At 46.4% G+C, this 22764-nt stretch overlaps 1 protein-coding gene and 1 long non-coding RNA gene across 3 annotated transcripts in view; one reads left to right on the forward strand and one right to left on the reverse strand.

Moving 5' to 3' along the window:
• Nucleotides 1-3227: 3227 nt before the first annotated feature.
• Ano6 (anoctamin 6) overlaps nucleotides 3228-22764 on the forward strand; it is a 188310-nt gene continuing 168773 nt past the window's right edge. For both annotated transcript variants that reach the window (XM_031353741.1, XM_031353760.1), the window contains exon 1: nucleotides 3228-3500. In XM_031353741.1, coding sequence (XP_031209601.1) covers nucleotides 3428-3500 — 73 coding nt within the window. In that variant the 5' untranslated portion in view covers nucleotides 3228-3427. The remainder of the gene's footprint in view (nucleotides 3501-22764) is intronic.
• Nucleotides 12348-14460, reverse strand: LOC116078511. The gene is made up of 2 exons (XR_004113573.1): nucleotides 14101-14460; nucleotides 12348-13504 (listed from the first exon to the last, which is right to left on the reverse strand). It is a non-coding gene; the product is annotated as an uncharacterized LOC116078511 (long non-coding RNA).

The raw sequence follows: 22764 nt of genomic DNA on the forward strand, positions 1-22764 counted from the left end.
GTTCTTCATCCGGGTCAAGCAGGTGTTTGCTAATGCCTCTCTAGAAAAAAGTCACACAAGAGCTACAAGATAAAAAAAAAAAAAAAAAAAAAAAAAAAAAAGTAAGGGCACTGGAGGGATGGCTCAGTGGTTAAGAGCGAGCGGCACAGTCACCCACATCAGGCTGCTCACAACTCCAGGTCTAAGGGGCCTGACGCCCTCTTCTGGCCTCCCTAGGCACTGCACCCAAGTGAACAAATCCACACACAGGCATATACAAACAATTAAAAATAAAGCTAAAATATTTTTAATAGTTAGAGTTGTTTGTTCGAAGAGCATGTAAGGCTCAGTAGCTGTGGAGTCTCCAGCTAATCGGTTGACGGTCTGACAAACTGCCTTGGCAAGGGCAGAAGGCGAGTCAGGTATACCTCTCTGACTTTTCACTGCAATGAGCAGACGTGGCTGAGATGGCAACCTCTGTGTCGCATGAGTGAGACATGCTTACTCTTCAGTCTGGGTGACTGAGGTACCGGCAATCCAGGTCAGGGACCGCTGCCACCATGCCTCACCATGCCCCTAACCCCTATGCTGGTGCCCAAACTTCTAAGATGGTCTCAAGTGTGCTCAGGAGGATGGACAAGATTGAAGAACACAGCAGCTGCCTGCTGAGAGCCCATTTCAGAGTCCAGGAAATGACCTGACGAGGGACTGCATGTGAATGGAGGCATTGTCCCATCTGACCTCACTGACAAAATTAAATTTTACAAACAATGCTATTTAGAAATTCAAGATTGCTTTTTGGGTGGTGGTGGTGCACACCTTTAATTCCAGAGTCTGGGAGGCAGAGGCAGATGGATCTTTGGGTTTGAGGCCAGCCTGGTCTACAGAGCAAGTTCCAGGACAGCCAGGGCTAGATAGAAAAACACTGTCTCAACACCTCTCCACCCCCCCCCCAAAAAAAAAAAACAGAAAGAAAGAGAGAAGGGAAGAAAGAAAGGAAGGAAGAAAAGAAGGAAGGAAGGAAAGAAGGAAGGAAGAAAGAAATTTAAAATGCCAATTGTAGGGTTTTAAATTTTTCAGGAGCTTTGGAAGATAGGCCTGGGTGAGCACACTGTTTGGATGTCCACAGAGCTCTCCTGTCTTGGGATAGATAGTAGATAATATTGTAGAACAGCATCAGTCCTATATGGAAGGAGAAGAGGGCTGAACAGTGAAGACAATGGAGTACCATCATCCGAAAGCTGGGCAGGGAGAGCATCCAGGCTGAAGACAAACGAGTAGGAAAGTATTTGGTCTGTGACTCTGACTTGGAAAAACTTTGCAAATGCAAATTCACTGGCTGCATAATGCCATGAGCATTTTATCTCACAAACTATACATTATACAGACATCCCGCCCCCTACTTAGGGTATAGAGTATCGCTCCTATACAGGATATTACTTAGATTATTTTTGCAGCATAGGTTGTTCGGTTGAAAAAATAATGCGTGAGAAAAACTGTAGGAAATGCATTAGTGTATCAAATGGGGTGTACTAATAATAGACTCACAGCTGGCCTAAGTAAATAATTCAATTTCCTTGTGGCAACAGGCATATCTACATAAAAGACCACAATGCCTCTGTAACACATATCAAGCAAGAAGCAAATAGCAGCTCTAAAATCTCCTAAGAATTCTAAATGACTTTTATTTCAGAATTGAGCCCAAGAATTTTCTAGCTGCAAATTAGTTCTCAGCAGAGTCTTAGACCCAGAACTTCTCCATCTGCTGAGAACTGGGGCAGGTCAGTGATGAGACCTGGAGGGTTGGAAGAAGTGGGTGGAAAGGCCTCTGGAGGCAGTTCTGAGGCACTTATAGCAAAGGCCCCACTCCTAACACTGGCTCTCTGTGGTAGCAGACAAGATGCTCAGCTGTCTGGCGCCCAGGTGAGACAGTGGCAGTAACTCCTAGGCGGAGATGAAGTGACCACTGTAAGACATTTAGTGCAGGAAAGCACCATAGACGCACTTGCTGAATGAAGAACATGGAAACTCCTCCTGCAACCCACACACCTCTGGGACTGAGTTCAGTAAAGGCTCGCCTTCCCTTCTCTGTCTGTCCTGAAGCCCAGTCTTGCTTCAGAGTCCCCTGCCTGGCCTCTCTCTAGAGGGCTGCCATTACAGGTCATTGCTGGCAGTCCCCCTTCCTCTCTTTCTCTCTCTCTACTCTCTCCGTCTCACATAGTCTCCTCATCTTCTCAAGATCTCCAGAGTTTTGCAGTTAACTTTTCATGTTACAAATAGTCTTATTTTGTAAAAACCCGATCTTAAGGAGCAAGGAGAACGTCTCCTGGACGGTTTTTGTTGTTGTTTTGGTTTGGGTTTTTTTTGTTTGTTTGTTTTTTGTTTTCTAATCTGTACTTTTTTTTAGTGCATACTCGCGGTTAAATTCCTACGTTAATATTGATCACAATGTTTTTTTTTCTCTTCAAGTGAGAACATTAACTATGAGGGTTGGGAGTGTAGGTCGTTGTAGAGTGCTCTCCTAGCACGCCAGGGGTGCTGGGCCGGACTCCTAACATCTGAGAGGCGAAAGAGGAAAAGGAGTAAGTATATGAAAGAATAAAACACACAGTGGATGTAGTGTCATTGAACATTGACTAGGAATGGGGTCAGGAGGCAAGTGCTTCGCCAGGGAGTGAGTGACACCCGGGCACTGCAGAGAAGCCAACCATTCACCAGCGTCCTTGACAGCAGCTGTGCAGACCCAAGGACTCCATACTCGCGCCGCATCTGCGCCCCAGTCCTTGGGTTGTCGGGGGCGGCATTCCTTCACACTCTGCCGTCATTTCCCCCTTTCGTTTCTTTGTTCTTCCTGGTACTATGGTTTCCCGTATTGTCCTATTAAAGAGTTTCCACGTAGCTATGACGCGTTCGGCCTAGTCCCGGGGCTTGGAGGTGTGCTTTGCAAAACCTCATCCCCCTGCACCCCGCGACCAGTGCCCGCGGGTGCTCCCCCGGGCGGGGACAGAGGGGCTCTCCGGGCGCACGTGTGTCGTCTACCCCCCCCCCCCACACACACACACACACTAATCGGGCACCTTGAGACGCCTTGCCATCCCGCGGACTAGTTTAAAGACCCTGGTGAGCAGGAAGCCGGCCTGCCTCTGCGGCTGCAGCGCGCCCGCAGGCGTGCAGGCGCGGCTCGCCCAGCCTCTGCCACTCCCCCTCCCTCCACCCCTCCCCCGGCTGACTTCCTCCCGGGCTCCTCGAAGCCGGGGCGGTTTGAGACGGGGCGGGAGCGGCGGCGTTCCTCTGGGCATGCTCAGTCGGAGGCTGAGCAGCGCCTGCTGAAGCGGAGCGCGGGCGGAGCGCGGCGGGCCAGTGCCGAGAGGGCTGAGCGGAGCTTGCGGCCCGAGCCGAGCGGAGCCGAGCGGAGCCGAGAGCAGCCGAGCGACGGTCTCGAGGAGACATGCAGATGATGACTAGGAAGGTCCTGCTGAACATGGAGCTGGAAGAGGACGACGATGAGGATGGAGACATTGGTGAGTGCCGAGCCCGGGCCGGGGCTGGGGGGTGGGGGAGGATCCTGGGCGGACGCCTCTGCGCGGAAGCCGAGGCTCCCGAGCAACTTCGGGTCTTTTTCCTGCGACCGCTCCGGGTGCTCCCGGGTTCACGACACACCTGAGCCGGATTCTCCGAGGCCACGGGCTGCGCCGCAGCACCGGCCCGCAGAGACACAAACAAAAGGGCTGGAGCGGCGGGCGCGGGGCAGGGACGCGGGGCGACGCCGGGCGGAGGATGGTGGCACGTTTCCATCAGGCCTCCGGGATGTCAAAACGTTCCCTCTCACGGCCTCCAGACACTTTCCAAAGTAAATTTAGGAGTTGGGTGTGGCTTTTCCTTCCTTTCAGGTTTCACTCACTGACCAATCAAAGGAATTTGGTAACTCCCTGGTCTAGACGAACTTGGGAATTCCACGCCGCGATTTAGCCTTGGCCTTTCATTGTGACAGCGGTGTATCAGGCACTCATCTTTGTGCAGAGAGCAAATAGTATTCCTTTTTAAGGAGGGGAGAGAAGTGCGCACAGGTTGGCCTCCCTTGTGCCTCATACTGTCAAGCACAAGTTTCTGATTTCCCAGAGTTGAGCAAGTTAAGGCTCTGCACCTGGCGGCGGCTGAGTAAAAAGATGTAGGATGCTAGCTGCTGTTTCGTGAGACTGAACAGTGAGTGAGTGACCATTTCCATAAAATACCACCGACAGGAGCAGCGTTAAAAAGTTACACTCACAGTCGCACAGTTAGTTTCTTAGGGAGATATTCTTGTCTGCCATAGCGAGGCACTCAAGTGAGATCAAGCCGGAATAGAAATTGACGTAAGCAAGAGGCTCTGATGTGATGGCACTTGCTGCCATCAGATTTCAATTTAGAAAGAAAATCTAATTTGGTCTAGCCTGTGTTACATGATAGGCATCATAGGTTGTCTTCAGACCCTGCCAGTAGGCTGGCTCTGCTGTTACAGATCCGTGTACTTCATGCTTGTTCCATGAAGTAAAACAGCCGATGCAGTTAACTACCTCTGCCTCTTCTTACCGTAGCCACAGGTATTTAGAATACTACTTTAGAGAGCAGACAGCCCGTTTTGACAGGCAACAAATATTTAAGCAGGCTCTGGCAATTTTTGGTTGTCCTTTATTGAGTTATAAATTTAATGCGGAGTATAGTTATTTTTTGTATCAGGCAACGTTTTACCAAGCCTATGAACATTTATGCTTCTATGGAGTTCTAAGTCTTCTTGAAGGTTACTGAGGTAGGTTGATAGACTATGATGAACCAATTCTACTTTCCAACAGAGGAAGAGAGGCACTGGTGAAGTAGAGATTGTAGTTGAAGCCTCTGCCTCCAACCTTGTAGTGTTAAAGCTCTTCAGTACTTGTCACCAGAGGGATAGTTGTATAATTGCTTAACGCATAATAAGCATTGATGTTAATTTCCATTAAATTTTGCTCAGTTTTAAAAGTCAGAGCAGGGAAGTTACCTTGACATGAGGCCCCGGTGTCATCTAAGGCAAATCTCAAGCAATGAAAGTAAAACATTTTAAAGTAGATGATGGCATCGCAGAGGTGTTCCACCCACGTGTGTGAAGCAGAGCCTTCTGGGAGACTGGCTGGGTTGTGGAGCTTTATAAACAGTGACTTCAGGTTGTTGCTCAATGCTTAGAGAACTAATTCAGGTTGTAGTCGGATACTTGTGAGCCGCCTTTGGGGGTGCAGGGGTGGCCTCCTTATGAGGAATGACTCCACAGGGAGAACTGAAAATGGTGTATTTCCCATGGTGTCTTCCTTGTTTGCTTAAGTCATGACCACAGGAAGTAACCCGAAAGGGGGCAGTGATGAATGAACCCATGGGGCACAGTGGGTTGTTGCTGTTTAAACTTGTTCGATTTTCCTAAGGAGTCACAGAAATCCTGTGCAGGCCTCAGTTGCAGAAGAGTCCTAGTAGAGATGGCTGTAACTGTGCCCGGAAATGCAGAGGGTGGCCTGTCCTTGGCAGCTGTTGTCTCCACACTTCCCACCATCAGTCAGTCAGTGAGTTGATTCAGCACTGCTTCCTCTTGATTTAAAAAGTGATAGATATAAGACAGGTGAGATGGCTCAGTGGGTAAAGGCACCTGCTACCAAGCTCGAGGACGTGAATTGAATCCCCCAAACCTACATGATGGAGGAGAGACTATACTTCCACATGTTCTCCGACCTTTATTTCTGCTTTGGCTCTCTTGTTCGCCAACTCTCTCCAACCCTCTTAAAAAAGGGATAGCAATAGCAATGGCTTTCATGGCAGAATGTAGATGCTCTTGGTTAATATATTTCTTCAGTGCCTCTCACTCCTCTGATAGTTTGTATAATAGGTTTAAATAGGCTTTTATTTTCTGGATCATCTATGGTTCTAAGGGAAAGTGGTTCTAGACGAGGGAGCTCTGTGGAAGTACTTGGGGTTTACCATCTGTTTCTGGTAGTTGACTTTGTGATTTCTCATACTAATTGTCACTTGGGGAATGGACCCAGGCCATGTTAGATGATGGTCCAGTCATTTCTCTGTTCTTTTCCAGTGCGGCAGTCTCAGAAGGATTTATCTACCCCATGTAATCTGTTCCTGTAGTCCATTTCATGTTTAATCATCCCTCAGTCTAGTCCTGGTCTGTTGGGCCTCATGAACAGTGGTTGGACAACCCTTCTGGGCTAAGTACAGGAGGCTGTGTGGTAGACTGGGACAAGATATACCCCCTACCCCCGCCCCAGGATGGAGGTCCCTTGAAACACTAAAACTCCCTTGCAGAGCGTGGTGTTATTGAATTATATGCAAAACTATGGGAGGACGGCATGAAAGGGAACTTTCTGGAAGAAGTGGTTAAGCTGTGGAAAGTCTGGCCTATGCAGGGATACAAGGCATAGGTGAGTTTCCAGGGCAGAGATGCCAGGCTGGAAGGACATAGAGGAGCTGTCCTGTGAAGAATCCTGCAGACATGTTAAAGATCTTGAGCTGTCTGTAACTTGGGAGCCCCAGAAAGATGTGGAAAGATCAGATCTGCATCTGGCAGCATGCTGGGAAGCAGAAGAGGAGGGAGGTGGTACTTTAAAGCCTCGGGATTGGGGTTTAGAAGTGGCTGCAGAGATCCGAGGTTTAAGGGGTGTGTCCCAGAGTTTACAGGAGGAGGGGGGGCATCTCTGAGCACCTGGTGCAGTCCTCCTCTTGAGCTGAGTGGTGGGGTGGGGTGGGGTGGTGTCGGTGAAGTCATACTTTTCTTGGCTGCTTTGGCTGGGGCCATTGCTGGGGCCATTGCTTTCAGCCTCGATTCTTCTCTTTCCCTGTGACTTGTCCTCCTTCCCAGCCTGTTGGAAACTCCTGTAGATAGTACTGATAACTGCATCTGGGGACGCCAGTGCATTCTCCCGCCCCTCGTTTCTATCTTCTACAGACTTAGCCTTTATTTATGTGTTCTGTTCTTCTGTTTCATGATCTTTGCTCTTCTTATCTCAATAGTAAGACACACACACACACAGAGATGTGTGTGTAGGTATGTATATATGCTATTATTTACTTATTTTATTATATGGGTGTGTTATTTGTTTACTTATTTATTTTATTATTTTGGAGACCCAGTCTTTTATAGGCAGGCTGTCTGTGGACTCGTTATGTAGCCGAGGCTGGCTCTGAACTACCAATCCTCCTGCCTCTGCCTCCTGAGTGTAGCGATTATGGGCCTGAGCTACCACACCTGAATGACTCACTCCTGAGATAATTTGACATAACACATAACGGTTTTACGGCTTTGTAGAAATCTCTTCTGTGTTATCTGAAGAATACATACTCTTAGTTCTTCTGCTTCATTGCACACCTTATTGCCGTAATCATTTACTACTGCTGTAATCAAGGGGTGTGTCGAGAGAAATCCTGGTACGGAAGTGGTACCAAGGAGAAAGCCTGGAGCCTTGCCAGGCTAGCTGTATGGAGGTGTGGGCAGCAGAGCCAGCCAGGAGGCCCAGGAAGGTAGATAATGGGGTTGTGATTCCGAAAGGTGCAATGGGGTAGCCCCCAAATGAACCCAGTACTGCCACCCTCAGCTTATATGTTATATGTTACATTCATGTGTATGTATGTGTGCATGCAAGCATGCATGCACTTTTTTTTTAACAGAAGAACAAAACAAACTGTGATCAAAGCCTTTTCTCTTGCGGCCTAGCCTTGCTCAGTTCCACACACTGTCTTGACTTGCTGCCCACATTCTTAACTTCTAAGTCAAATAGCAGCTTTCCAAAATGTCCCCCAGCCTTTCTCAACTCTTTGGCAACCTTACTGTTCTGCATGTGACAAATGGGCTCTCAGAGAATTATTCTGAAAGAGTGTGTGAGGCGGGGCTGCCACTGTGGCATGTGGGGCTGGTTCCCTTTTCCCCTTTAGAGGCCAAGAAATTTAGATCGAACACTCCCACAGACATTTCCATTAGAGATACGGTTTTAACTCTGAGGTTTGGGGGAGATAATCCAGTATATTAGGAATTGCCTGATCCGTGCCTACGGGAAAGGATGAGCTCTGAAGGGGTGTTTGTAGTGGACTGGACTGAAATGAGTGTCTTTTAGTAAAAGGTTTCCTGCAGCTAACACTTTGTCTTGCGCTACCAGTACATCTTGACCAAAAGCTGTTGTCTCACAGGGAAATGCTTCCTGTTCCTCCCGAGGCTTTTCACGTAGTAGGAGTTTAGCAAAGCATTTGTCATAGGCCTGATTTAGGTTTTCATGCCACATGATTTAAGCTGCCTGATCCAGGTTAGACAGGACATTCCGGCCTGCGTCCACGTGAAAACAGCCTAGTTTTAGAACAAAGAGACACCTCTACCTGCCCTCATCCAAGGCATCGTGCTTCTGGACTAACTGGCAAACGTTAAGACTGAGAATGTGGGGATTTAATGCAGCCAAATGGCCCCCGTCGCGTCCATGACTCCTTTTTGCTTTTGTTTAGCTTTGTCTCCTCAGCTTTGCAGCTAAAATTCATTGGCACCCATCCCAAGAAACAGCCAGTTTGAGGAGCAAAAGACTATGGCAACAGTAGATTTTGGATGTGGGCCAAGCAGCGATGAAGATACAATACCATGCCGCCAAAGCATCCAGGAGAACGTGCACAGAGAGGGAGACAGGTTCAAGGGTTAATGACTGCTCTCCCTGCCTCTGTATTTATGGGTGCCCTGGTCACATTTCTGAATACCAGTTGACAGATCTTGTTGCAGGAAGTTATTCAATGGCCAAAAACACAAATAAAAGAAACAACAGTCTTCTGGGGAGTCCAGATGTTGCTCTCATATTTAATGCTTTTATTCTAGGACATCGGAACTCTACAATTTGTGACATCTTTTTTAAAATACAAATAACTTAAGGTTGGGAAAAAGAGGGTATTGATCTTTTAAAGTTCTCTTCTCTGTAGTATTTCTTTTAACTTTGATAACTTTACCATTGGGTCAAAGTCATAAATAGATGTTCTTCCACAAAGTACAAATATGCAAATTAAAGGCTTATTTATAAAGTTTGTTTTGTAGAACCCGAGTCTGTTTACATATTTGAAATGTTATGAACCCTCCAAAAGCATTGTAGTAGATAGTTGAAAAAAACTAATATTTGTCTTTGCACACTCTCAGTGACTGCTGATTCTTGTGGCACTGTCACACAGACTCGATCTTAAACCTTCTTTTTTCTGACCGTACTTTATTTTAAAACCAATTAGAACCACATTGTCTTAAGGTCTTACTCTCATTTCCATATTGATTTGAATTAATTGCATTCATTTGAATCATATCTTTTCTGTTACTCATGAAATTGGTTCTGAGTGTTCCAGTTACGTAAAACACAATACTCTTATTTCTGAAGAAAAGGAAAGAAGAGAAGAAAGCCAGTATTGCTCAGTAACGTGTAAAGGGAGGGTAAAAGTTTAGTGGTGTTGGATGCTGCTTAAAAAGAAAAGGAAGTAGATTTTTCAGAGCTTCTCGCTTTCTTTGAGGCAAAGGCGATTCCTAAAGAGGACCGAAGAACTTTTATGAAGGAAAAGGAAGTCCATAGATACTCGCTGCTCTTGCCGAGTGGGAGGGAGGGAAACTGACTTGAGTGACAGCTGAGTTTGTGTCAGCCGGGAAGCACCTGTGGTGTTCACCTGGAGCGCTTCACCTGTGGCCAGCTTCTCAGCTGTCCCCTCAGCCCCATGGTGTTGCTGGGAGGATGTGGGACGAGGTTTTTAGACCAGGAACAGGCCTTACACACACACACACACACACACACACACACACACACTTACCCGCTCATCAGTAGTTGGTACATTCATCCTCTCTCTTCCTCATCCATTCCCCTGAAACTATGTTTCAGGTACCACTATTCTCACTGAGGCTGCAATCTCTTGCCTTGTCACAATGTCTCCATTGCAGTCTATTCTTCCTCATTTTAAAGGCAGTCATGGGAACTGCTGCTCTTAACCTCTGATACCACTCGAGGGATTTCTCTGGCCCACAGCTCGCTGTTTCTGCTGTATGTTGTTGTGCACTCCGGAGCTTAGTGACTTCCTGGCTCGGGGCAGTACCCATAGTGGCTGTTCTTCATTCAGTCTTGTGTGTTTAAAGGTGAGAGTTAAGGAACAATAGCCAACAGTTTCTGCAGAGGTAATCACTGGGTTTTCTCTATATTCTCACAGTTAGGCTAATCATGTTTTCTAGACCCGGGGAAGCATATTTCATCAGTAATTCTTCTTAGGGGATCTTAGCTAAAGGCCATAAAGGTTAAGGTGTAGTAGGTACCTTAATACATGGCTGACGAGATGTGGAGATTACAGCGCCATCAGTGGTCTCTGGGGCACATACCTTGCTCTGGTGGCTGTCAGACCACGTTTGCGAAAGTGTGTATGTGCCTTCATAGTAAAGCAAGGAAGGAGACATTCACGTAAGTGACTGTGGTGGTTTGAATGAAAATGGCCTGCAAAGGCCCATAGGCAGTGGCACTATTAGGAGTTGTGGCCCTGGTGGAGTAGATGTGGCTTTGGTGGAGGAAGTGTGTCACTTGGGCTAGGCTTGGGGGTTTCAGAAGCTTAAGCCAGGCCCACTCAGTGGGTCACTCTCTCTTCTTGATGCCTGTGGATCCAGATATAGAACTCTCAGCTCCTTTTCCAGCACCACGTCTAACTGCACACGGCCCTGCTTCCTGCCATGATGATAGTGGATTAAACCTCTGAACCTGTAAATCAACCTCAATGAAGTGTTTCCTTTAATAAAAGTAGCTGTGGTCATGGTGCCTCTTCCCAGCAATAAAACCCTAACTAAGACAATGACTGTTTCAGGGAACAGACAAGAGAAGGATCAGAGGGTGATACCTGGTCAGATTCTTACTGAACAGAGCTCTGCATGACCCCACAGTTAATGCTGGAAATACAGAATCGTGCTCACCATTCTACAGAGGGCAGCCAGTCGGGAACCTCCTGTGATGGGGGATGAGCAGCCTGATATTTAAAATGCTTTTAAACTTTCCACTCATTCAGCCTTGGCACTCTCCACCGGTGTATATGTAGAGAGTACCCATTCCAATTTTTTTCTCTCTTATTGTCTTGTAGAATTCAAGGCTATCTGGCCCTTGACCTTCTCAGCTACATTTTCTTCTTTGCACAGACTTTCAGGGCTCTAGGGTTGCTTTGGGAATCTATGGATCTGGAAGGGAGAAGGGACCAGGCCATGGACTGGGGAGATCCTCCTCCTTTTCAAATCCTGGGAGGTACAGACCTGGTCATCCAGAGGTGTGGATCTGAGGGTGAAACCTGAGTGGGCCTGCAGGGACTTTCTCTGCAGATGACAAGGAAAAGATGGCTCTTCCCTGTGTTCAAAGATTATTTCTGCCATTGGTTTAGTGATAACTTTACTTTTATTGGGCCAAAGATATGACCTGACATCCTGCCATGCTTTGGCCAGCTGTTATGCAGACTGGTAGCGCGGGCTGGCCTGGGATCTGTCCTTTGGCCGCCTGTGACATGGAAGCAGTTCCTGGGTTGGTTGGTTGGTTGGTTGGTTCTTTGCTTTTTCATCTCATGTCAACTGTTTGGCCCTCTTAGTTTCTCATCATTTTTCTTAGAGTCTTTCCTTGTCTGCCTCCGTACATCATCAGATGCTTGCCTCTACACAGAGATGCACCTCCGTACATCATCAGATGCTTGCCTCTACACAGAGATGCAGAGCATGCAAGTTCACAGTCTGGTCCAGACATTCACCAGCCATGTGACCTTGAGTGGTCTACATGACCTTCCCCAGTAAAATGGGGCTGTGGCATGCAAGGTGTGGGAATAGCAAATGAATAATAGCATTTAAAACTTTGACATGCTTTGCAGGGTTCTGGTGCCTGCTGAACTGAGCCCTCCACAATTGTCGAAAGTGTTGCCAGTGCTTTGTGTAGCTGGTTTTTATCTAAGTCTTAACCCAGGATTACCTCTTGGTTACTCTGAAGAAGTTTTTTTCTTTTCCTAAGACAGTGACTTCTACACCTTGTCACTTTGTACTTCTCATTTCTTACTGTTACTGTCTTGAGGGCGGTGGCCCTAGTCAGCAGGATAGTGCCTGATACTTCCGTTCTGAGGAAGAGAAAGATACTGACTACTAAAGAGCTGATGTAAGACTCTAGATAGGGACCAGCCCTTGGGCGTGCCAGTTGGAGGGTTAATACATACAACAGAGTGGATGGGGCTTGACCCAATGGCCATTCAGTCACAGGCAAAATATGAAGAAGTGTAAGTGGTCTTACAGTAGTAGATGCATGTCATAACAGGGTCGTAGCACCTTGATACAATTTTAGTAAGAAAGATAGGACATAGTATAAAGGTCATTATGGGAGATTCTTTGATGGCCTTTATTCTGAAATATGTCAGAAATGAGATCATACATGCATACAAAACATATCTTGATCATGCCTCATGCTTACCTTTCCAACTTCCCCTGAAAACACCCAACACTTCCCTTCAATGTTCCCTTTCTATACGGTCCTCCCCAGCCCTCATTAACCAACCACTGAGGCCAATTAGTGCTGACTGAATAGATAGAGGGATTGGGTGAGCTATCAGTCACCACATCCTTGAGGAAAAAGGAGCCTTCCCTCTTCACACTTGGGCCTTGTGAGCCCTTCCTCATCCATGCTAGACTTTTGGTTGCCTTGATCCTTAACAGGTCTTATGCAGGTAACCATACCCGTGGGTATGCAGGTAACCATACCCATGGGTTCATGCTTGTAACAGGTAGCCATACCTGTCCGTTCATGCCTGTGATGGCTGGGTCGTTTACAACATTCCCCACTTCTCCACCCCAGGCTACATTCTTTCCATCCCTTCTTCCTTGATGCTCCCTGGGCCAGGGGTGGGAGCACACACTGATTTAGAGATTCCATCTGAGGCTGAGCACTCGGCCACTCCTTCGTGGCACTTGGATGAATCCGCACTGGCCTTCCCACTGCACCAAGAAGCTTCTCTGACCCCTAAGGCTGCGTGCGTGCCTCACAGACATGCAGAGTGAGCACTGGTACAGCTGCACCAGTTGGGAGGTGCACATCCTATCGTTTTACTTTTTGTAATTGTAGGGAAATTGAAAAGGGAAAAAGTCCAGAATGTTTAATTGCCCAGGAGACTTAAAATTTCCTGGTCACTGGGTAGCGTTAAAAAGTCCGAAAGTTAAACAAAACCAGTTAAAAGACACAAATAGATACAAATAGACACAAGTGCATAAGTAGATACAAATAGATACAAGTCGGTAAAGCGGAAGGTGCAGCCCACTTTGTGTTACTGCCCTCGTAGCTTAAATCTTCTGGGTTTAACATAACAGAAGTGAAAGCTCTGTATCTTTCCAGGTTAGGTGCTGGAGACAAGCCTTTCTCATTTCCTGTACTGAGAAGCTTGGGAATGATTGATTCACTGTGTCCTCTTGTTGGAGCAGGATGGCAGGAGCACCAGCTGGAGGACCGCCAAGCTGGAGGACTGCTAACGCATTGCATCCCTTGGGGTGAAAGAGAGCAGAGTATAAGGAAGAGGGGAGTTAAGTTTAAGGTTATTTGATTGACATTTCTGCCTTTCATAGAAGTGACTTCTAATATAAGCCTAATTCAGTCCTTCAGTCACAGTGCCTGGAGTCCTGCCTCTGCCACGGCCGCTCACGTTTCCTGTCTTCATTTAAATGTAGATAGTGTTTAGTGACCGCTGGGTACAGGCATCTATAACAGGCTCATTATAGCCTACAAATCATAGGGGAGATGCGAACACTTGCAGACAAGCCTTTCATCATACTCAGGGTAAGCAAACACCAAAGACTTTTTAGCAATCGGGTAATCATGGTTTTCCTGGGCGTTACAGTGGCCTCAGCTGTGGCTTCTGGCTCATCTCAAGCTTCATGTACTTATTTTGAAGAGTTCAATCGCAGCGTAGATAGTGTTGACTAACTTATTTGGCCAGGAACGTTCCTTTGAACTCTTGACTGGATTGCCAACAGTGAGCCCTGCTTACAAATCAAACCTGATGTTTTTGGTTTTGTTTTAAATCCATATGCATGGAGATTTCATTTATGCTAGCACACTGGGATGGTCCCACCTTACTCACTGTATTAGTTCGGTAGCTTTGCACTGAAGACCTCCCAACAGCCATGTCTTCTATGGTGTCTAAGGATACAGAAGCAGGTAGAGACAGCCCCACCTTCGGTGGAGCTTGTAGTCTAGATGTGTGATCCGTGAAAGCCAAAGACATGCAAGTTTATGCTCATTTACCAAAAGTCCATTCGGTGCCTTGTGTGTGCTAGGTATGGCCTTCACTCTGGCCCCTACCCTCAGGGCGTGGGCTGCCTGGCAGGGTAAAGCTGACGTATCAAGTGGGCACAGCAAGTTATATTTAAAGGCTGTGAAAGGAGAGCAAACCAGGATGGCACAGTGAGAAGAGAATCTTGGGTGTGCCCACCACCCTCCAGGGGGAGGGCTTTCAGTGGGAGATGGCTGGCCCTGCAGCTGTTCTTCCCATGATTCTAAAAATAGGCTGATCTTAGGGAAGCATGTCTTTGAAAGGCAGGGCTGGGTGAAGGCTCAAATGTACATTTGGCGAATCTGTGAAACCCTGCCTGTGCTTTCGGGTCTCCAGGTCCAGTTGTCCTGGAGAACTGGTTGGGCGCAGGCTTTGTTAATGTTGATTTCCGTGGTCTTTCATGCACCTTGCAGAAGTTGTTCATAGTTCTAAGCCCCACTACGCCTCGGTGTGTTACTTGGCTGCAACAGCAACAGTGTGTTAGAGGCAACAAAACTCGGCTGCATCTTCAGGTCCCTTCATAATGGCTTTACAGTTCAACTTAGCATGATCCTCTCCCTTCTATAAGTTTGAAAGGGATGCTAAGACATTTGAAGTCATCAGTTCGGTTAGTTTTTCTGTTGCCAAAGGAAGAGCGGGAACAGTGGGTACTGCCATGCCCTGCTCACAGTCTCTTCCTCCCTTGACCTCAAAGGCGTAGGGACCTAGCGGAGAATGCATCTTCTGGATCTTCTGGATTCTCAGCCAGCACCGAGTTCTCTCTTCTGGCTGCTCTCCTGCAGTCTATGAATCACTTCTATTGGGAAGAGGAGGGGCTGACTTTGCTGGGAGTCACAACCCAGCCCCTGGAGGCATGAATCAGGAGGCTGGGGAGGCAGGAAACCCCACAGGTGGCTTACCCTGGGCTCCGGCTTCTCCCTTCTGAAACCCTGGCTGGAGAATCTCTCTCTAGAATCTCTTCCCTGTGAATAGTCAGAGCGCCTAGAGCAATATGGAAGGGCAAGAGTTAGGGCTTGTTTTGTTCTCAGGTCGTGGGGCAGGAGGGCATGAGAACAAACTTTGTTCTCATTTGCTGTTTAAAAAAAATCCTCTCGCTCGGGATCCTGTATTAGGTTGTACATCCTAGAATGGCATCTCACCTTACTTGTGGTCTTCTTGATGGGAGTGTGAGAGACCAAGGCTGCCTTCTGCAGGGCTTTAGTCTGACCAGGAGCCTGTTCCAGTGATGCTCTGGATTAGATCTTTAAAGTTCACTTCATATATAGTGATATGCGCTGTTAACTATGCAGCTTGACAGATTTCAACCCCGGGTCTGACTGCCACCCACACTCAGGGGGAGCCCACTCGCCTACTCCTGTGCTCCATTCCCTTTCTCAGTCCGTGGGAACAGTCTAATGACCTCTCCTGTAAAACTGAGTGTGCCAGCTGTTGGATTTTATGTGAATGGAACCAAGTGGAGTATAAACCCGTCACACTTGGCCATTTTCATGTTGTACGGTATTTTTTGGAGATTAATCTACGTGTGGTTATCTATTCCCATTAGTCCAGTGTATTTGAACTGCAAGAATATCTAGGAAAATATTCTTTTTGGTTAAATCTTTACATGCTACCTAACATTACTTTTTCATTCTATTTAAGGTCAGGTTTCTTCCTTTCTTTTTTTTTCCTGTTTTTCTTTTTCTTTCTTTTGTTTTTGTCTTAGTTATTTTTGTGATCATATCCACAGCTCACACAGTGCCTTTGGGGAGGAGGTACAGGGAAAGTGTACTCCTTTTCATTGCTTTGCTGTCTGTTGAATCAAACCCAGATCATTTCACACACTGTCCCTGAGTGACCATGCTGCTGAGTGCGTCAGCAGTCCACAGAGAAATGCATGCAGGTTAGTTCCTTCCACACAAGCATGTCAAGTATAATAATTAATTTTTCCAAAAGGTCAGCACTTACTGGCATTTTGACTAAGGCATGTTTCAGATGGATATTCTTAGCCTCATCTGGTAACTGAAGAGCTCTAAGAACCGGAAACTAAAACTGACCTGCACCAAGGGTGGAGGCAGGATTCCCCGTTGGCCCCAGATATAAGATCCCACAGTCTCTGTCCAAGCCGTGGCTTCCCAGTTCTCAGAGAAGTTACTTGGCACTGATGTTGCTTTCCCTGCTTCGTGACTCATGATTTCTTAAGGCTGATTCGTCACTCACTGCCTGAGCTACAGAGGCCTAGGAACTGCCTGAATCAAATTATAGCCCCCATCCCCCCACGCACACTCCCCCTAGAGCTAGCTCTTGGTTCCCACTTCTTAGCAGGGCCACACCCCAGTCTGAGGAACTAATTCTGGCTCTATGTGAGCCTTGAAGGACTCAGCATTCACCATGAGCCTAGCCTGCCTCCCACCAAATTCCCCCATGTGTGTCCATATTCCTTCCTTGGAAATGTCTATCCTCAGCTTAGGTCCTCTGGTTCAGCGTGGCTCTGGTTTGTGTCTTTAGAACCCATGTCCAATATGGCGCTACCTGCCTCCTGCCCAAGGCAGACCTGCTGGGGCCTGCCTGGCTTGGTGTCCCTTCGTGGATTTAATCGTTTATGATGTGTCCCAGTCCCCTCTTTAACTGCCACACTGGCGGCACCTGAAATCTTGCGTCCAGATTATTACCAGAATGTTATTTTATTTTCTCCGTCTTTCTTCAGTCATGTTGGAGCTGGTTGGATATAAGATGGCAAAAGGGGTTATGGTATGAGAGAGAGGCCGAGCTTCAGCTGGCCACCTGGGAAAAAACAAAAAAAACAAAACTCAGTGCTTTCTAGGATATGGGGAAACTATGGCAGCTAACAGATCCATTGAGAAGCAGCTCCCCAGGACCTGGTGACCTTGGGCTTCGTGATTCTGACATAATGAAAAAGACGTGCTGGTGGCTTGGTGTGGATGCCTTAATCCCAGAACCTGTGGCCGAAAAGCTCCCTTCTGTATTTTATATCATGAAAAAATGGACATTTTTCTCAGTCTCTGTGAAAAGCACTTTAGACAGAACCAGCATTATTTAGTTAACTATTTGGATCTGATGATTAGTGAGCGACTCGACCTTTTTTTTCCTTGTCTCATGGAGGCTGGTGTCACTGCTTAGCTGGCATGTCCAGGTGTCTCTCCCGCCTTGATGCTTGTGTTCTCCCAGGTGGCTTTGCTCCTGCACCCGGCTGCTCTCTTCAGTCCTCCCTGGCACAAATCTTCCTTGCAGGTGGTCTGCCCTCTGGCCTGCCTGGATTCTGAGTTCAGGGAGGTGAATGGATTCGGCTGTGAAGGGAGGTTTCTATGATGGGCGGAATGGTCTAGGTTGTTGTAGGAGAGGGAAATTAGCCATTTGTGGGTGAGTACACAGACGCCGTACCCTGACTGTTGGATAGAGTGAGACATACCTGGTTGGTTTTATGTGTAGATGTGTGTGTGGGGGGGTACGGGGTCAATTTTTAATTAAAATTATTTCTGTGAATAAATAAGCTTTAGGGTTCACTGTCAGGCTTGTGTTAGAGTTAGCATATGTGGAACCTGTCACTTGCTTTACTAAAGATGTTTTATGAACTCTTACATATGAAGTGTGAGTCCTGCCCTGGATTTGTTTCTGATGCTCTGATAAAATACCATGACCAAAAGCAACTTAGTAGCAGGGAAAGGGCTTTATTTCTGCTATAACTCCAGGGTATAGGCCATCATGGTGGGGAAATTAAGGCAGGAGCTTCACGCATCTAGTTATATCAATCGCATCCACAGTCAAGGACGGGGAGAAATGAACGCTTACATTTGTATATGTTCAGCTTGATTTCTGTGCTCTTAAACAGTTCAGGACTTCTTACCTAGGAAATGATACCACCATAGGTACTACCTAGGGAATGGCACTGCCCACAGTGGACTGGACCTTCCCATATTAATTAAGAAAGTCTCTCATAGACATGAGGCCAGCACAGTGTAGGCAGCCCTTCATCAACATTCTTGCCAATGATTCTAGATTGTGTCAAGTTGATGTTAAAGCTAACCATCATACTTCCTGAGGTTGTTTTTTTTTTTTTTTAACATATGTTACAGTGTTTATCTTCTTTTGAATAATGTTTATATCTATTGATTTTTCAACATACCATCCCTTGGTTTCTATGGAAGACTGGCCTTAAGCCCTTCTAGATATCAAAGTCCTCAGGTGTTCAGGTCCTTTACATAGGTGGTTTGGTGTTTTCATATAATCTACAGAATACTGTAAGTCAATTCTATATTGTAGGACAAGATACACTGTAAAGACCGTTCCTAGCTGACCTTGCTGTTCCATTGCTAACACTGTATCCTTAGGGGAGTGTGAGGGAGAGCAGCGCCTGCTGTTCCACTGCTAACACTGTGTCCTTAGGGGAGTGTGAGGGAGAGCAGCGCCTGCTGTTCCACTGCTAACACTGTATCCTTAGGGGAGTGTGAGGGAGAGCAGCGCCTGCTGTTCACTGCTAACACTGTGTCCTTAGGGGAGTGTGATTGAGAGCAGAGCCTGCTCTGAACTCTGTGGGTGTAGGCTTTTTACACTTTCGATCTGAAGTTGCTTGAAACTCTAGATGTAGATCCACAAGGCAGAGAAAGACTGACTGTATATTAGTTAAGTTTCTACGTATAATTGTTAAACACCACTACCCATGATTTCGGCTGTGTGAAATATCCATTTGCCACTGTGTCCCCAGTAATGAGAGATTATTTAGGTAGAGTGATGATTACTCTAGATTGCTTTGGAGGGTTTTTTTTTTTCAGTCTAAATAGATTTGTTGATAGGAGTCCTGTGGGCCTTGCATTCTAAACTTTAAATGAGATTGTGTTTGTAGCATTGGCCCACCACGGTAGGCTGCAGTTCTGGGTTTAGGTTTTCTACATCCACCAGTTTCCTCCTGTTTTGGTCTTATCAGAAGTGCTTTTTTCCCCTCTTGTCGGAGACAGAATAACACTGTGTAGCCCAGGCTGGCCTTAAACTGGAGCTCTTCTTGCCTTAGCCCCTCCAGTGCTGCCATTACAGGTACATATAAAGGTGCCCGCTACCTCTGAGGAGACTCATGGAAATTTTAGGATAGTGAACAGCACTTTTGAAAAAGTGATCAAGAAGTTGCTATCTGACTCAATTCTGTTTTCTTCATTGCTGACGCCTAGGTATTATGAACAAGTTTTTAACCCAGAATCTCTGGACTCCATGGGTAGGGAAAGGGATCTCAAATCCCCTAAGCTGCATGGGAAGTATATTCTAGGTCTTTGTAAGTCTCTGGCAAACACAGACATAATTGTCCTTAGATGCTGAAGGAAACCGCATCATCTGTTCTCTAGGATAACCATGTTAATTGTGAGGAATTAAGGTTCGACTGTTTAGTACTGTGGAATTCTTAACCAGCGCATCTGCCTTTAGAAACTGAATTCCAGTGCTGTTGCCTTAGCCCTTTCCAACCATCATGAGGCCCCTTGAGTTGCTGTGTTGGGTGGGGATCAGAGGAGTGCAGAAGGCCCTCCCTCCCACCCTCTATCCCCCCCTCCCCCGCCCTTCATTCCTTCCCCTTCTCTCCCTGACTTTTGACTTCCTGTTTCAATTACTTTGGGCACAGGAAGTTCAAAAATACATGGCCTGGACATGGAAGAGCATGGCGTGTCAGAGCGTGGCTTGCAGAGCGTGGTTTCAGGAGCCGGGCTGGCTCTCAGCCTGAAAGGGTTCTGCAGCCCTTCTCCACTTGTAGTGGATCTGCTCTGGTGGTTTCCCAACTGCTAAATCTCTGCGGCAAGAATGACTTCATACCCTTACCTGGTGCCATTATCGGGGCCTTGCACCTGTCTCTTGACAGGCCGCAGCCCTAGGTTAGAACCTGTTACTGTGATTTAGCATCAGTATTGAAACTGATGGCTTCTCCACACACCCCCAGATGATGGTGATCGACAAAGAGACCCACAAGCTCAGGGAGCAGGTAATAGGATGCTGTAGGATACTCGTCTTTATAGGACGTCTTTATCACACACACCCCTCCTCCCAAGGATCAGGGGTCATTCTGGAAGAAGGGAGATGACGCATGGCTACAATAAAAGTGTTTTCTGGACACAGCAGGACTGTTGTGCATATGAAATTTACAACAGTCGAGGCAGCTTGCACAACCTGTGCATGCTATAAGGCCAGGTAAAATTCCAGAATGCAGGGCAGAGGTATTTGCGGATGTCAGGTGTCAGCAATTGATAGTTCTGGGAGATGGAGACTCACTGTATTTAAAGGAAGGGTGTGGTCCCTGGTGGTTTCTCTACCCTCTTGTGAAGGTCACACATCTAAGAGTATAGGGCAGCACAAACTATACTCTATATGTTAATAAAAATTGGGGGGTGTAATGTTGAGTGAGTAAGAAAGGGGTTGTGGATCTGGAAAGAGTGTGGGTGGATATGATCAAAACACCTGCTATGAAATTCTCAAAGAACTGATAAGAACGAAGAAAGAGGGGCTGGTGAGATGGCTCAGTGGGTAAGATCAACGAATGCTCTTCCGAAGGTCTTGAGTTCGGATGCCAGCAACCACATGGTGGCTCAACAACCACCTGTAATGAGATCTGGCGCCCTCTTCTGGTGGGTCTGAAGACAGCTACAGTGAATTGGGCCAGAGCGCGCAGGACTGGAGCGAGTGGGGCTCTTAGAGGTCCTGAGTTCAATTCCCAGCAGCCACACCCATGATAGTTCACGGCCATCTGTACAGCTACAATGTTCTCATACACATAAAATAAATAAAATAAATCTTAAAAAAAAAAAAGAATGAAGAAAGAGAAAAGAAAGTGTCCTGGTGGCTTCTGCTCTTGGGCTCCCAGCCATGGCTTTTGTGGGTCACAGATGGTTCTCCAGACCACCTTTGTGGGCAGTGCCAGTCAGCTTTCCTACACAGCAGCAGCAGAACTACTTCAGCTACAGTTTGGGAGGGCACTGTTTCTCATTCAGTTGGAAATGAGACTATTTCTTTTGAAGCTTTGTGGTATCTCGTTGTGAAGTTATCTGCAATGTCAATCTACTGCCATGTAATTTTTAATATACTGTTTGGTTTTTTAATATAAAAATCAGAAGGATAGCATTTTTTTCATTGATTTGTCATATTAAAAATGAAGTTTAAATTGATTTTTTTTCTCCTTCCTCCTTGAGTTATTGTTGGTGGCTCTTTTATAGAAAATACCTTCCTGGCATTAATCTGCTTTTTTATTGTCCTCCCGGCAAATGTTTTTCAGATTTCTGTCTTGTGTAGAGCAGTGGGTAAGACTCATTAGGGGGCTTTTCTGATGTTGAAATCTCTGAATTAGAGTAAAGACCCTGCTACACACTGCCCTTCCAGCCTTAGCAAAGACCTGGTTGGGTCCTCAGAGCCTTTCGTATTCTCTCTGTGAAGGTAAAATGAGATAGTCCATGCTCATGGCTTGGTGTAGAACCTGGGGCTAGTGGCTGTTTATATTGGCCTGATAATGTAAATCTCCTGATTTCAAATAAAGCTCTTCTGATATATAAGAAACCTTAATTATAGCCATTCATAGAATGGCCTCACAGCTCATTACACTGCCTATAGAATGAACCTGTTAATTATAATTTTCCGTAGGCCCTCTTGGGTGGGGTTGCAGAAGTTAGTTTGACATTTTAGTAGAAAAGAAAGCCCAAGATTATTACATTGACAGTGATAGCATATGCTGCCTTAGTATTGCTAATAAGCATTCCTTGTGTTACTGAACTGGTCTGGAAATTTAGCTTAAAGCACTGAATTCCTAAGTCTGTCTGAGTATAGGCACACAGTATGTCTTTAATTGATTTTTTTATTCCTCTGGCGACTTCATTCGGTGAATAATGGGGCTCACTGTTCTTAATGTTGTAGTAGGAATGAGTTAAGATGAATCTCGTCACTTACCTTCTGCAATAAATGATTCTGATCAGGACCATTCACCAGCAACCTTCTCTGAAGCCAGCGAGTGACTAAAACCCAGGGCAAGTTTGTTTTGTGGTTTTGGGGTTTCTTGCACTTTCCCAGATTAATCCTTTTGGAGTTCTTCAGGATTTTTTTAACCTAGGTCAATAGAGTGCTTGAAATGCTTCTCTATTTGAGAATTCAAGTCAAAGCAAACATTGCCACAGGAAGGCGAGAGCAGTGGAGCTGAAGTCCTTGGCCTTGGCGGACAAGCGGAGCAGGGGCCTGTGCTAATGTGGAGGTGGATAGACAGGGAGTCGTGGTAGGCTTGGGGAGTTGGTTCTTATAAGCTAATTAAGCACTTAGTGATCCCCTAAATATAGACTTGTTTGCTTAAGAATACTTAAAAGTAAACAAGGCAGTGGTTGGCCTGATCGTAGACTAGATGACGTCACCTGGCTCAGTTCTGTCTTTATAAGGAAGTCTGTCCTTCAGCTCAAGACTGAAGCTTGTGTTCCAAAAAGGGCTGAGGATGTGAGCGGGGCGTGTGTGTGTGTGTGTGTGTGTGTGTGT

The sequence above is a fragment of the Mastomys coucha genome, unplaced genomic scaffold, assembly GCF_008632895.1.
Source record: "Mastomys coucha isolate ucsf_1 unplaced genomic scaffold, UCSF_Mcou_1 pScaffold11, whole genome shotgun sequence".
Taxonomy (NCBI): Eukaryota; Metazoa; Chordata; class Mammalia; order Rodentia; family Muridae; genus Mastomys; species Mastomys coucha.